The sequence below is a fragment of the Sus scrofa genome, chromosome 9 (genome assembly GCF_000003025.6).
Source record: "Sus scrofa isolate TJ Tabasco breed Duroc chromosome 9, Sscrofa11.1, whole genome shotgun sequence".
In the NCBI taxonomy this organism is placed as follows: domain Eukaryota; kingdom Metazoa; phylum Chordata; class Mammalia; order Artiodactyla; family Suidae; genus Sus; species Sus scrofa.
In genome coordinates this window covers 77,878,734-77,895,497 of record NC_010451.4, presented here as the reverse complement: position 1 = coordinate 77,895,497, position 16,764 = coordinate 77,878,734, and the positions used below count along the sequence as shown (strand labels likewise).

At 35.0% G+C, this 16,764-nt stretch overlaps 1 protein-coding gene across 7 annotated transcripts in view; it reads right to left on the bottom strand.

Annotated features, from left to right (window-relative positions):
• Positions 3,081 to 16,764, bottom strand: part of MIOS (meiosis regulator for oocyte development) — a 40,654-nt gene continuing 26,970 nt past the window's right edge. For 2 of the 7 annotated variants that reach the window (XM_021101993.1, XM_021101994.1), the window contains 4 exons: positions 14,785 to 14,937; positions 12,871 to 13,075; positions 6,404 to 6,533; positions 3,081 to 5,613 (listed from right to left, as the gene is read on the bottom strand). In XM_021101993.1, the coding sequence (XP_020957652.1) occupies positions 5,517 to 5,613; positions 6,404 to 6,533; positions 12,871 to 13,075; positions 14,785 to 14,937 (585 nt within the window). In that variant the 3' untranslated portion in view covers positions 3,081 to 5,516. The remainder of the gene's footprint in view (positions 5,614 to 6,403; positions 6,534 to 12,870; positions 13,076 to 14,784; positions 14,938 to 16,764) is intronic. The other 5 variants (XM_021101997.1, XM_021101998.1, XM_021101996.1 and 2 more) reach the window with 3 other exon arrangements.

Genomic DNA, 16,764 nt, shown 5'->3' with positions numbered 1-16,764 from the left:
TACTCACTGTCCCCAGCAACACTTCTGATAATATACTCTCACAAGTTATTTGAGAATGTTCTTATCCCACATCCATTAAAATGTTATTATTCTTTTTAATCTACACAGGCAAGTGCACAGTATCCTACTGTCATTTAATCTGCATTACTTTATTACTAATTTAACATTTACTTATATTTATTGGCCATTTTAATTTTGCCTATACAAGTCCTTGATCAATATTATTCATTGGTTATGCCTTTTCCTTCTGGATTTGAGGATGTTCTTTGTGAGTTAAGGGTAATAAATTTGTAATCATATTGTAGCTTATCAGTTTGCTTGCCGTTTAACTGTTTGTGATATTTCTGCCATACTGAATTCAAAGACTTAGAGAAGAAGCTAAGGAGTGTTTCCATCTCTTTCCTTGACCATGCTGCTATGTAAAAACACAATCCTTGTTCTATTCCTTCCTGAAGAGGGGAGGATTCTGGTATTCCTCCAGCTGTTTGAGACAGACAGTAAAGTAGGAGGGAAAACAAAGAGGGAAACTCATTTCCTTTTCACGACAAAAACTGAACCTCAAAAGTTCTCTTGTGGTGCTCTGGGTTTAGGATTTAGCATTGTCACTGTGGTGGTTTGGGCTGCTGCTATGACGTGGATTCAATTCCTTGTCTGGGAACTTTCACATGCTACAGGTATGAGGCGGGAGTGGGGAAATGGGACCCTAAATCTCAAGAATAAATCAGGAAACAAATTTTAGATTTTATCATGTGCCTTTTATATCTAAAGAAACATTGACATAGTTTTTCTCTTTTGATATATTAGTACTAAATATAATAACCCTCCTTTGTCATACTGGATTATTGTTTATATACAGCCCATCAAGTAGTACAAAGCAGTATAAAACAGTAATTAAAAGTGCAGACTAAGAAGCTAGACTACTAGAGTCTTAATTTTTTTTCTTTTTTTTTAGCTTTTTAGGGCTGCCCCTTGTGGCATATAAAAGTTCCCAGGCTAGCTGTTGAATCGGAGCTACAGGTGCCGGCCTACACCACAGCCACAGCAACATGGGACCTGGGCCACATCTGTGACCCACACCACAGCTCATGGCAATGCCAGATTCCAACCCACTAAGCAAGGCCAGGGATTGAACCCGCATCCTCATGGATACTAGTCAGATTCGTTTCCTCTGTGCCACAATGAGAACTCCATGGAGTTTAATCTTGACGCTATTTAATAGCTATATAATCCAGGACAAGTGACCCAAAGTCCCTACCCCTTAATGGCCTAATGTATAGAATGGGAACTGCAATAGTGAACCGGACTCACAAGACTACTGTGAGGATTGAACAGGATAATACACACAGTACCCAGCACATAGTAAGCACCAACTGTAACTATCATTCTCAGTAATAAACTATTGGATTTAATATTCATTTTACTAATGAATTTATCTTGTATATTCCTAAGTGAAAGCAGTACTCATAGTCTCCATTGTGGTGTGGCTCAGTGGGTTAAAAACCCAATATAGTGTCTGTTAGGATGTGAGTTCGATACCTGGCCTCACTCAGCGGGTTAAGGATTTACCATTGCTGCAAGCTATGGTGGTCACAGATGCAGCTGAGATCCGGTGTTGTTATGGCTGTGGCATAGGTGGACAGCTGAAGTTTCTATTTAACCCTTAGCCTGGGTATGCCACAGGTGTTGCCATTAAAAAAAAAGAAAGAAATCAGTTGTTTTGGCAATTGATGTTGATACTTGGATTATGCTAGGTCTTAAAAACATTGGAGATGGGGGAAAAACTGTAATTGTAATGTATACATGTAAGGATAACCTGACCCCCCTGCTGTAACAGTGGGAAAAAAAAAAAAACATTGGAGAAAATTTCCTTCCATCTCTATACTGTAGAAAAATTCATATTTTAAAAAGATTAATATTTTCATAAAGCACTTTTTATAATAAGCACAGTAACTTGCAAAATATTCAGGCAAGAGGGAAAAACAGGCAGATGATGCAATGGCAATTAGAGCAGTGGATGGAGAGTGGCTGCTGGGCTGGCCCCACCTCTGCAGTGGCCATGTGGGGCAGAGGCACTCAAAATGAGGATGCTGAGCTAAAACCTAACAGGCCCCCCACCCTTCTGATGCCTCTATCTGAGCAGATGTTAGACATGTACAACTACTTAGTGCCCAATTGTTTTCATTACAACAAACTCAAGGGAAAACAAACCTCATAATGTACTTCCTTTTTACTAATACCACCACCTCAACATTTTAACTTAAATGAACATCAAGTGTAATAGAATGGCAGGAAAGTAAAGATTTTATTGAGGTAATACTGGATATTTTCTCCATGAAGACCAGGGTTTAAGGTTTCAGGTAGATATGAAAAACCTCAAGTTTTTAAGAGTTATTAGCTGACTGTCCAGAAACACTAAAATTTTAATTTTCATTCCTTATATCACTCTTACATCACATCATGCTAGGTGATCATTCAGAGAACTTCCTCGCAAGCAAAAAGTAATACTCTGAAGACAAGATAAACAAAAACAGCTGAATTCTATCTCAAAAGAAAATGTCATAATTTATCCAGATTTAGAAAAACAAGCTTTTTCAGGAAATTTTTACTCCTGAGACAAATGTAGTTCCTTTGTTCAAATTATACCACATTCAATTAAAAGGTACTAACACATGAATAACCAATAGACTGTTAAGTACTATCTTTCATAGAGCACTATATGACAGGGATATAGCACCTTATGTTTATTTCATAATATCACACTCCCAATCACCTTATGAGGTAGGAATTTCTGAACCTTTTAATGTTAGGAAACTGAAGCCCAAAAAGGTCAAGGCACTTGGCCAAGATAATAGGGCTGGAATATAATTTAATTTTCAAAGCCACTACTTTGAATAAGTAAATGAAATTACATTCAGCCATGCAGTTAAAGGCAGTACTATTTCTAACTCTAATATTTAACATGTGCACTGACAATGGAAAGCTACTTTTTAAATATACTATTTTAAAGAGTAATAACCACTTTGGAAAACTGAAAAACAGAGCCTTTAAAGTGTCTTTAAGTATCACATTTTCCATCAAAATCAGTACTGATATTACTTTCTTTATTGGGTTATTTATAGAGTGGTCATAGATAATTTCTAGATTAGACATGCTGACTTCAATCCAAATTTATTCAATTCTTTAAAAAAATAACAAAAACACCTTTTATCAAACACACTTCTATTGAATATGTTCAGGTAAAATACCTTGTTAAGTTTATAACTCCAAATATTAGTAACCTAGTAATAAAAATGAAAAAAAAATCTATTTTCATAGTCAACAAAATGCAAAATAAATACAGCAGACATCTTATATGAATATCTGAGCTTCAAAGAAAATATTAGGAGGTTGACACACAGACATAAAAAATTATTCTTAAAAAGTCACCCCATATGATTACAAACAAGATTATTTATATAATAGACTTTGTCTTGTACTGTACTTCCCAAAATTATAAATATTTACATATAACCCTATTCTAAATGTAAATTTAAAAAATTTACTTTAGCTAAGAAGAAATGAAAAAGTGTATGGCAGTCTGACAGTACTTAAGGCTGACTTTTCATATTTTGGACACAGTAAATTTGAAAGAAATATTTCAATTAAAGCAATTTTAAAGGTAAATGTATGTTTCAGTAAAATGAAATCAGGAAGATTTACTTAAAAGAAGACTGGAAAAAGTCCCCTTAATAACAATCTTTGTTTAAAGGAAAAATTATACATAACCCAGTTCTTTCATTTAAATAAAAGACCATCATCACTGGAGCTCCCATCATGGCTCAGCGGTAACAAACCCGATTAGTACCCATTAGAACGTGGGTTCCATCCCTGGCCTCGCTTGGTGGGTTAAAGATCTGACGCTGCCACGTCAGCCAACAACTATAGCTCCCATTTGACCCCTTGCCTGGGAACTTCCTATGATGCTAGTGGGGACCTAAAAAGACAAAAAAGAAAGAAAGAAAGAGAGAGAGAGAGAGAGAGAGAGAGAGAGAGAGAGAGAGAGAGAGAGAGAGGAGAGAGAGAGAGAGAGAGAGAAAGAAAGAAAGAAAGAAAGAAAGAAAGAAAGGAAGGAAGGAAGGAAGGAAGGAAGGAAGGAAGGAAGGAAGGAAGGAAGGAAGGAAGGAAGAAAGGAAGGAAGGAAGAAAGAAAAGGGCCTTTTGTAACAGATCTCAAAGTAAAAAATTTTATCTACTTCTGTTCAGTACATAGGTCAGATCTCAAATTAATCTAATACAATTTAGTTTCACCAGGTAAAATTGCTAACATGAAAGCTCCTAAAATTCTTCAGTTTAGATTTCTTTCTTGAAAATCTATTAAAATAACTAACTTTTAGGCTTACATTTTATTTTTCTATATATGCAACTTCAACTAGGAAATTCAGTTCCGTCCCCTGCATATGTCAGATGATGGTATAAATCCTTTGTATTTCTCGTCCAACTATCTACTGTGAAAGGGGAAAAAATAAAATTTAAAAATATAGCCCCTGAACTGGCCCCAAAATACTTAATTTTAGCAACTTGATATTCAGTGTAAAATTGTCTCCAAAGTAACCTTGTTTTTCCCAACATCTCCAGTCTACCTTAGAAAAAACAGGATAATCCACAAAGGCAATATGACAGAAGGACATACTGACAAGATTATGTTGAATGGTTGGTCAAATATAATCTTGTATAGACTTTGTATTCAGTAAAAAGCTCCTAGATGATGAACATAAGATGATGAATTAATAGGGAGAGAAATCTCTGAAGACAAACCAGGATATTATAAAGGGATAAATGTAAAATTTTATATGTTCCCTTGAAATGATGCATATTTTTCTCTTCAGAAGAGAAAAAGTTGGAAGACATTTTCAATTTTGACTGGTCTTAGGAAGACAATAATATTTTGTACCAAAAGATTTATCTTAAAAGTGTATGAAGGAAAAGACTCTACAAAAATATATTTATCAATCATACCTTGATAAATAAGTCTCCAGTGTAGGGTAGGGTGCTCCCTAATTCTAAAAGTAATAATAAAAATCCACAATTTTAAATTCATCTGAAAAGAATTTAAGCATGGGTGAGCTTAAACTATTATATAAATCAATGGTCATATTCGATTTAAAAGTGTACAGATTTTGCTGAAAGATCAAATTTCAACATAAAAAGTATGGGTTCAAGGTCTATTCTTGGTTATTCCAGAAATTCTGCTTACACAGTTTTCATAATTTCAATGAAATGCTACAAAGTTCTCTCCAAAATGAATTTTTTCAACCTACTGAACAAAACTCATACTCACACTCTGATGTTCATTTTAGTAGCATTTGTCTCTGTAAAGTACATCAAAATCACTCAAACATCAAATTGCTGATTTGATAGAATGATTTATTTTCCCATTACAGGAAAGTCATGTGTGACTTGTTCTGAGGTATGTTTCTGAGCTATGAAGGACATCTATTAGAAAGTTCCACACTTGAAGGTTTTTTAGGTGATAACATTTTATGGCTGGACAGTCTCTGCAGGTACCAGATTCCCTGTTGTATCCAGCTGCATACATTTACACGTGCAGGCAGAGACAGGACACTCAGCATGATCCCTGAAAAAGAGGTTAAGTAACAGTTAAAACTCTAAATTATACTTGCATACATACTTACATTTATCTATATACCTCAATATAGCTATAATGCAATTTTTCAAAATGGCATCTGGAAAAATACAGGAATTAAAACCCAAAGACAAAAAACATTTAAAAGCATGACATCAGAAATGACTGCCAAGCTGAACATGGGAAGAAGTTACTGCAAAATGAACAGCTTTACTTTCTAAATATATAATAAGGTATCTCATTTACAGTTATGAAGGTGACAGAAATATGCTGAGAGTTTAAATTAAAGCCGATGTGACAAACTGGGTATAAAAGTGACAGCAATGAGGAGTACACAGACACTGATACCACTCAAAGTCAAATGTGGCTTTGAGTCTCCACTGTATGAGGTGCTTAGTTATTACATAACAAGCTTATTTAGAAGATTGCTAATATAGGAGCTTGATATGTACTCTATCATTCAAATCAGTTACATATTATATACGACAGGATATTCAGTGAGTTGTGAAAAAAAAGGTAAGTATATTCACTCTCCCTCAAAAAGTTTAATGCTTTTCAAACATTTAACCCATATATAATATTTAAACTATTTCTTATAAAGTATTAATTTTATATTTTAAGATTACATAGGCTAATGGTAGAAATGTTCACACTCCCTTCATTAACTTAAGTAACAGTAAAAGAAATGCATCCTTTGCCGTATAAACCTGATCTATTTAAGAAGCCAACTGCCTGACCTTCTCTAACTCCATGCCTATCAAAGAAGGAATGCGCTGATTACCTGAACCAACTAAGCATATGTCCAGCATGCCCACCGTGCCTGCAATTGTGACACCACGTAAACCAGTTGTTAAATTGAGCTAATTTTTTGTCCTTGCTCAAGTCTACTTTTTCATCGGATTTGGATCCTCCTATGGGTTAAACACAATGATTTTTGTTAACTATAATACTTTATTCAAAGTTTCATAAGAGGTATTTCTAAAAGTAATGTCAAAATACAAACCACACATTGTATTGAAGTGGCAATTTTAATGCAAAATCTGGCTTAGATTAAAAAAAATACCAAATAGTTTCCTTAGATTTTTTTTTTTTTTTTTTGGCCACACCCAGGGCAGATGGAAGGTCCCAGGTCAGGGACTGAACCCATGCCACAGCAGTGACCTAAGCTACAATAGTGACAACAGATCCTCAACGTGCTGAGCCACTAGAGAACTCCATCTTTACATTTTTAACAGCTATTAAAAAATGGAAAAATAGAAATGATCAAGTCTACTAAGAAGCAATGTGAATTAAGTGCTTTAGAAAAAGCAATTCGTAGTTTAAAATTTTCCCATAAAGAAAAAAAAAAAACAAGCCTAGTTTACAGGTGAGTTCTACCAAACACTGAAGGAACAGGTAATTTTCATCTATACAAACGTTTCCAAAGAGTAGGAAAAGAGAGGAAATTCCCCAATGTACTTCATGAGGAAGGTATAACTTTGCTATCAAAATCAAAGATAATATGAGAAAGAAGATTATAGGTCAGTCTCCCTCCCGAATAGACATAAAATCCCAACTAACATTAGCAAACAGAATGATTTAGCAATTCTATTTCTAGGAAAATGTACTAGAGAAACTCTGGCACATCCTTAAATGAGACATACACAGGAATGTTCATGCTCATAGCATCACTGCTCATATTAGCAAAAATTTGGAAACAATCAAGTGTCTATCAATAGTGGAATAGAAAAACTTGTGCTATAATCATAAATAGAATACTAAACAGCAGTAAAAAAATGAATAAACAGTTACATTAATCAGCATAATTTTTTTTTTTTTTTTTTTTGTCTTTAGGACCCCACCCGCAGCATATGGAGGTTCCCAGGCTAGGGGTCAAATCGGAGCTGTAGCCGCTGGCCTACACCACAGCCACAGCAACGCCAGACCCGAGTCACATCTTCGAACTACACCGTGGCTCACAGAAACACCGGATCCTTAACCCACTGAGCCAGGCCAGGGATTGAACCTGCAATCCCATGGATACGAGTCAGACTCGTTTTCCGTTGAGCCACGACAGAAACTCCCTAATCAGCATAACTGAAACTAAAAAAAACCCCAAAATCCCAACTCCAATGTTGAGCAAAAGAGCAAGTCAAAAGTATATATGCCAAATGATTCCTTTATACAGAATTTAAAATACAGACAAAAGTAAACATGTGATAAAACTATATAGACAGGCAAGGGACCAATACACAATCTAGGACAGTGGTGACCCTTGACGAGAAGCCCAGAAATGTGGTACAGGGCAGGGCACTGGTTTTGGCAATGTCATCTTAAGGAGGGTAGGAACTCACTGATGTTTGAGTTAACACAGTATATAACGTATACATTCCTACACATCTGTGTTAGAGCTCACAAAAAATTGAAATGTTATTACACATGTATATTTTTACATGTACAACTACACACACACACACACACACACACACTTCTGTAACTTCTTGTGATTGAAAGATGCTTTTTTTTTTTTTTTTTTTTTTTTTTGTCTTTTTTAGCTATTTCTTGGGCCGCTCCCGCGGCATATGGAGGTTCCCAGGCTAGGGGTTGAATCGGAGCTGTAGCCACTGGCCTACGCCAGAGCCACAGCAACACGGGATCCGAGCCGCATCTGCAACCTACACCACAGCTCACGGCAATGCCGAATCATTAACCCACTGAGCAAGGGCAGGGACCAAACCCACAACCTCATGGTTCCTAGTCAGATTCGTTAACCACTGCGCCACGACAGGAACTCCGAAAGATGCTCATTCTCTTAATTTTGCCAGAAAAAAAGGAGTTCCCGTCGTGGCGCAGTGGTTAACGAATCCGACTAGGAACCCTGAGGTTGCGGGTTCGATCCCTGGCCTCATTGGGTTAAGGATCCGGTGTTGCTATGAGCAGTGGTGTAGGTCACAGATGTGGCTTGGATCCAGCATTGCTGTGGCTCTAGCATAGGCCAGCGGCCACAGCTCCGATTAGACCCCTAGCCTGGGAACCTCCATATGCCGTGCGTATGGCCCTGCAAAAAGACAAAAAAAAAAAAATTTTGCCCACCTTGATATGTTTTATTTTGTTTTAAAACAAACCAAATTAAAATATTTTAAGATCATATACAATTAAAGAATAGAAAATGTAGTTAAGCAATACTGTGCCTATTAAGATATAATGCTACATTCAAAATTTCAGCTGGGCCATTACTAGTCACACTTTAATGACCACTGGGATAGTCTTGCAAATAATTTTTTAAATACCCATGTTTTCTGCTAATGGTATGATGATGAAAGGATATGAAGGTGGTTCAAATATTTAAGATATAAGTACACTGAAATTCTTCCTAAAGGCTTAATAAAAACAATTAACAATGAAAGGGAAGAAAAGAAAGAAGAACAAAAGAAAATACCTTTAAAAGATAGGGTATTTTATACCTTTGTGTATAGTTTTCATTAGGAATTTTCACTATGTTTTTGTAACTTTTTGTTTGTTTGTTTTTGTAACTTCTAATACAAGGATAAAACCGACTGAATCCAGGACACATTAATCCTTACGTTTCTGATGAAGCTGAAAATAACAGGTCTACCTCACTGCCATGTGCAAAGGATTTTTAAAATCAAATACCTTTTGGAGTTCCCGTTGTGGCACAGCAGAAACGAATCTGACTAGGGACCATGAAGTTGTGGGTCCCATCCCTGGCCTCGATCAGTGGGTTAAAGGATCTGGCGTTGCTGTGAGCTGTGTGTAGGTCACAGATGAGGCTCCAATTCCGTGTTGCTGTGGCTGTGGTGTAGGCCTGCGGCTACAGCTCCAATTATACCCTTAGCCTGGGAACCTCCATATAGCGCAGATGGGGCCCTAAAAAGACAAAAATAAATAAATAAATAAATAAAAATAAAATCAAACACCTTTTAAGTTCAAAAGATTTATAGTGAATTATGAAGATAAATGCTACAGAATAGTTGAGGTTAACCAGAGTTTCACATAGGAACTAAGTAATAATAATAAAAGGGTGAAAAACTACTATATAATCCAATTCTAAAAAATTTATCACATCTAAAAGTTAAGCTCTATAAGGGCAGAGATTTTTGTTTTGTTCACTGTTTCAGCGCTTAGACCAATAGGTACTAAATATACACTGTTAAATAAATAATGTTTATAATTTTTAATGTTAAATATTACTGTTTGCAAGTTATAAACATTATAAACATTTATAATTATAAACTCAATGTGACAATTTCAGTAGAGCTTCAAGCTTCAAAGTACAAGGGAATGTAAAAATTCGCAACCCTCAGTTAAATAAGCTTATGAAAATCCTGGCTATTTGGATCATAAAACATGATGGATGGAGGGAGGTAAAGCACCACAGGGGTTTATACACCTGTATCTTTAAACTGCCATGAGCCAGTATTTGATTTCTATTAGGTCCTATTTTATTTTGGAATTCAGATTCTTCTGATTTTACCAAAAAAAAAAAAAAAGAAATAGGAAAGTTAATTATTTTGTAATTGGCTGAGTAATGGTCTTTAAAGATCATACACAGGCTCCCCTAATTTTCCTACACTGTTTCCTATGAGTCTGTTTCCTAGGCCACGTCACATCAGTACATTTGGTAGTTCCCATACCCTCTCTATATTTATCATTTTCACTAACTTTTTACCCTAGTTCATGCTTTTTACTCTTTTTCTACAACCTGACAGGCTTCTCTAAAATATTCACATATTTAAATCTACCAAACTTTAAAGGACCAGCTTAAAATGGCATCTTCTTTTTGAAGTTTCCCAGACATTATTCAGAGAAAAGGTATGTTACCCTCTTTCAAAATTCACAATACTGTCTTCTTATATTATCTCATTTACCTCACAGAGCTAAATATGTTTCAGAATTTGGAATATTTTGGGGTTCTGGAAAAATAATGAACAAATATTATATAACACCTCCAGGAAAAGTCTGAACAGCATCCTGTAATTAACATATTAGTGTTTCTGCAGGGAAGCATGTGAATGTTCACAAATAAGAGAAAGATTGCAATAACCTCATGTCAATTCTGAACAGCTATTTTTTACCAAATGAGATTATGGTAAATTCATTAAAAACAAAAAAGCCAACCAAAACTTTGGCTTTTCAGATCTTTAAGAGATTTTGGAATGGTAAATAAGAGATTCTGGACTAGTACCTATTTTCTAGAAAATATAACATCTCATTTTATGTTAGGTATCCATGCTCATCGTATACCATGAGCTCCATGAGGACGTCTGGTACGTCAGCCTTAACTTAGTGCCTTAAACAAGTACTCAAATCAATTTAAGGAATTATTACTGAAGCAAATTTAGAAAAAATTTTTTGAAGCAAATATGAGAAAATGCTAGGATATGATATACTGGGTGTTGAATATTCATTAAATTAATAGTCTCCATAACATAAAACTTAAAATGTTTTATGATTTAATTTTCAAATTCTAGAAAATTGCTTTTATCTTTTCTCACCCATTTCAAAAATAGAAAAAAATTGAAAAACTATTATCTAGCAAAAAGTAAGCGCACTCTGGCCATTACAGTTTTCTGAGGTTTATGATCCAAAAGATGCATTAAATTGAACTATTTCTGGAATTCCGTAGTGGCCTAGCAGTTAAGGATCTGGCATGGTCAGTGCTGTGGCACAGGTCATTGCTGTGGCATGGGTTCAATCCCTGGCTTCCGAACTTCAATGTGGCATGAGTGGAGCCAAATAAATAATTAAATTGAACTAATTCCATGTATCTCAGATCACAAAGAACTTACTTATACTATATTTTGCCTCCTTCTTCTTTCACTGTACAGATTTTTATTCCAAATTGTTATTTCCTATTTATTAGTATTGAGGCCATAAAAAAGTGATCAACATGCAGTATAAAAAATAAAAATATCTTCAATTAAAATTTAAATCAAAACTAACATGTGCATTTGAAAATATTACACACAGCATTTGTTTAAAAAAAATAACTTAATGATACCAGCAAATCTCTTTCATAGATACTAATGAAACAATAAAATAGACCACTCACAAGAACCAGCTGCAGAGTGGAAATAGAAAATTTCATAACTAACAAGGATCTCCCAGTCCAGCACCTCATATGAAAGATTACTAAAGAGACTGTTGTCACCAGTGTCACAGACTCAATTCACAGAGTCACAACTAAAAGAGGAGTTCTGATACTACATCTGCTTTTTTTTTTTTTAAGGGCTGCAGGTGTGGCATATGGAAGTTCCCAGGCTAGGGGTCAAATCAAAGCTGCAACTGTCAGCCTAATACCACAGCGACAGCAACGCCAAATCTGATCCATATCTGCGACTAACACCACAGCTCATGGTTATACTGGATCCTTTACTCACTGAGCAAGGCCAGGTCTGGAGCCCACATCCTCAGAGGTATCAGCTGGGTTTGTTTCTTTTCTTTTTTGTTTTTTTAAGTGGGGTTTGTTTCTGCTAAGCCACAATGGGAACTCCCATATCTGGTTCTTTTTTAATTATTTTTTTACCAGTGTCCCAGATTTTCAAATGTTTTTAATTAAAATTTTTGTGACAGTATCATTTTCAAGTTATATAAAAGCTAAAATATTTCTAGCCACTAAGTATCTTACGTTTAATTATCTATTATTCTCAAAAATCTTCTGTATGTTTACTTTAAATAGTATACAATATTCCTTATTATCTCTCATGATTAAATACACACATACACATATTTATACAGTAACTGACAAATGTAGCAGAAGCAACACCAAAACTCAGAAGTAAAGGTATCTGATCACTAGGTTAACACTTTCTGTACTGCCATAGGTAGATTTTGAAGAAGAAATTGGAGAAAATGTGAAAGTGCTCTGAGACTACCAAAGTTCTTTATGCATACAAGGTATTCGTTACTAAATGAGGCCATTCTGACTTTTAAACATAAAATTTGAGGGAGCTCCTCTTAGAAAAAGTGATATGAAAATAGTATAAGATTATTTAGTATTTAAGCTCATCTTATAAACTTTAAGTTGGCTAGCATTTGTGAGATTACCTAAGATATGATGGATATAGATTTTACTTTAAATGTAGATTTTATAAATTATAGAGAACATAAAAACCTTCAAGCCAGCAAAGTGGCTTGCTCTTAGAAATAATATAAACTCAAGCTGGAGTGTCTTTTATTTATAACATTAAATCAATTATGGAGAAACAATTTCAGCGCAGAAAAGTATACTGCAGAAACATGACATACCAGGACAACTAGAAACAGGTGTTCCCATATTAATGAGGCAAAGTGCACATCGAGGAAGGGGTTTTCGACATCCAGGGCAACTTGTGACTTTAGATTTCGTTGGTGATCCACTGACACCATACTGACTAAAACCTCTGCCCTGATGGGGCACAGTTGAACAGCTATAGGAGATAGACTTCCCACAAAAATTGCAACTCACAAACACCTATAAAACAAATGAAAGAAGGAATAAATATAATTGAAACTTAAAAAAAATTTTTAAATAATCAAAGACTGATCCTAACAAATTGCTTGTAAAATTTTTTAGGAGTTCCCATTGTGGCTCAGCAGGTTAAGAACCTGATATAGTGTCTGTGAGGATGTGAGTTTGATCACTGGCCTCGCTCAGTGGATTAAGGATCCATAATTGCCACAAGCTGTGGTGTAGGTCACAGATGTGGCTCAGATCCTGCATTGCTGTGGCTGTGGTATAAACCTGCAGCTGCAGCTCCAATTCGACCCCTAGCCCAGGAACTTCCATATGCTGCAGGTGTGGCCCTAAAAAGAAAAAAAAAATTTTAATTTAATTCTATAAAATAATTTATGTGCTAAGATGACTTGCTCTCATTTAAGACTTCCAATTAGCAATTACATTATTTGAGTACTTCTCTGTTACTTTTGTTTAGCTATATTCTTCCTAACACCACTGACATCTGCAGAAAAACTTGGAACACAAATTCCCAACATTTTTGAAAAACAAGGACTTTAGAGTTCACACTGGACATTACAAAATATCCCAATATGACTTTTAATACAAAGTTCAATGGTATAGTTTCCTGCACAAAATTTTCTTACTAAGAAAACACTCATTTCCTAAGATAAAAAGGAATTAAGGGATCCTGTAATAGTAAATAGTTAAAACTTTAAAATAATAGCAATAGAGATTGTTCATTTTACTTTTACATTGAATTCCTAGGTTTTAAACACTTATCATATAGATCAGTAACAAACATTATCACATAATGCTATTCTACTAACACTCAGGTTGTTTTAATATAAACACTAATTTTTCAAATTTCTAAAATAAGAAAATAGCACCATCAAGTGCTCACATTGAGGATATACCTGCTATTCAATGCCTGAACTGAGACACAGCCACCTCATGTCAAGTGTTTTATGTGATAACTGATCTCGTTTTTTTTTAATTGAAGTATAGCTGATTTACAATAGTATGTTAGTTTTAGGTATACAGTAAAGTTATTCAGTTAGATATATATTCTCTTTCAGATTCTTTTCCATTATATGTTATTATAAGATACTGAATATGTTCCCTGTGTTACACAGTAAATCCTTGGTGTTTATCTATGTTTTATACACACACACAGTGGTGTGTTGATCTCACGGTCTTTAAATTATTGCTAGAAGAAAAAAAATTTCCATGTGTTTAATTAAACATATAGGTTTATATGAATATACTATTAAAGAAACAACTCCTGCCTTATTACATATAAGCAGTACAGAAAAAAATCAATACATAAGTGGAATTTATAAGATCATACAGTTTAGATTCTAAAAGGGCTTGGAACATACTAGGAAACATGGGAGAGCAGACAGCCCTAGGATTGATTTAGGTTTGCCTAAGATTTTATAGGCTGGCTGTGCTTTGCTCTGTGTCAGACTAAAGGTCAAGTCACTGAGATGATTATTAGGAAGTGGCAGGATGAAAAAAACCAGCAAGATTAACGAAAGTGCAGTCTGGGATGGAGAGAGACATAAATGGGAATTCAACATGAATGAAAGATGAGTTTATTAATAATAACGTATTAAAGTGAACTCTCAAATTATTCTATATAACACACTGTAAACATTTCTAATTTTTTGCTGGGATATTAGGTACATGTTACAGTTTGATGTTCTCCAAAACAATTTACTTACCTGTGCTAAAGGCTTAGAACTGGGATCCAACTTACTCCTGTGAATATCAAATTCAGCTCGTTTGTGCCAAAACCTCCAGGCATCCAATAAATTTCTGTAATTCTCAATCCAATACTGAACTCTTTCATCTTTAAGAACATCTAAAGGAGAACCCTAAAAAGAAAACATGAATTATTTCAGTTTTTTAAATATTCCTGGTTAAGGCTGAAGATTCTAGGTAACATGAATCTGAGTAACTCGGGAAAAAATAGGCCTCCTTTTTGCCAAAAGCTGGCTCCTAATCAGGATATAGACATATTAAATGATGGACGTTCCATTAATTTACTTTAAGCTGGCCTCTACTAATGACATGAATATGCACTGGCTAGGGAAGTTAATTTTATCTTATTTAAGTTTAAAGACCTAAGAGCAATCAATTCACCTTCCTGGTTGAACGCAGTAACAAGTGACATGAATACTCTTTGTCCCAACAACCAAAACCTCTAGGTTCACAAAATACATTTACTATTTCATTCAAATACACACTAAAATTGCTTAATCACATTTAAAATAATACTGAGCCTGGTCCTTCATATCTAGCAATGCATTATGAATTGAGATGCTTTTTCTGTAAACCTATTTATATGAAAGTTAAACCTGTCCATTCTGTCTATAGCCCTCAATTAAACATAAATTTATCACCTTAACAATTAAAAAACAAAAAAAAAAGAAAAAAACCCCAAAATTGAAACCAAACTATTTAGTTCTTTTGCCTCTAGGCCACAGTGAAAAGCAACAATTTCTTTCCCTAAATTTACTCTATATCCCTTCTCATTAAGAACTTCAATTTCCTGCTACTAAAAATTTCCCTAAAGCTATATTTTGTTTTCCTTCTTTTTTTGTCTTTTTAGGGCCACACCTTCGGCCTATGGAAGTTCCCAGGCTAGGGACTGAATCAGAGCTGCAGCTGCTGGCCTATGCCACAATCACAGCAATGCAGCTATGTCTGTGACCTATGCCACAGCTTGCAGCAACGCTGGATCCTTAACCTGCTAAGCAAGGCCAAGGATTGAACCCCCATCCTTGTGGATACTAGCAGGTTTTGTTACTGCTGAGCCACAACGAGAACTCCCTAAAGCTATATTTTCCCTGGCAGCTGTGACAGTAAATATTTCCCCTATGCTTGCTTTGGGTTTTCATAGAATGCTTTTAGCTTCGTTCAGGATATCATGCTTATCTTCACATGATGAAGAAAATAGCGAAGTCTTTACCCCCTTGATTCAATGGGCATTAATCTGAAGCCAAGTTTTCCCAGTCCTCTTTGGGGCCACAGAGAAAGTAAAATGATAGCGAGAACTAAGCATACATCTTATGGAAAATGGGAAGAAACCTATAACAGCTAATAAATAAAATCTACCTTTAATCATTCCATCAGATAGAAGGAGCATATCTTTCACCTAGTAATTAAGTACTAATTGCAATTACCAGAGTTAAATTTAGTTAAAAGAACACATGAGAAACTCATAGTTGACAATTTCATTTCTTAAAAAAGTAAACACCTACTGTAGTCTCAATTATGACAAACTAGCCAGAACTAAGTACTAAACTATAATACAATCCTTGATATAGAAAGAAAATTCACAGAAAAATCAGAAATCTTCATGCCCTACTCTTTCCCCTCCCACGGCAATAAGGATAAACTAAGAAAGGATTTGGTCAATTCATATTTGGTAAGTTACCTTGATAAAACTTAAAATCAAGTTCTGACAAAGTCTGCAGAGAAAACAGTTCAGAGATTAAGTCTGACCATGCTAGAAGGGCTTAGGAAATACTATAGGCTTTCCACAGAAACAAAATCTAAGACCAAAGTGATAAACAAGTAACTGAATTTCCAAAAGCATAAACCAACACTCTTCAGAAGAAAAGGGGAAAGAACCCATATCTCTATAATCTACTGCAATGTCCAATATTCAACGAAAAATCACTAGATACATAAAGAAG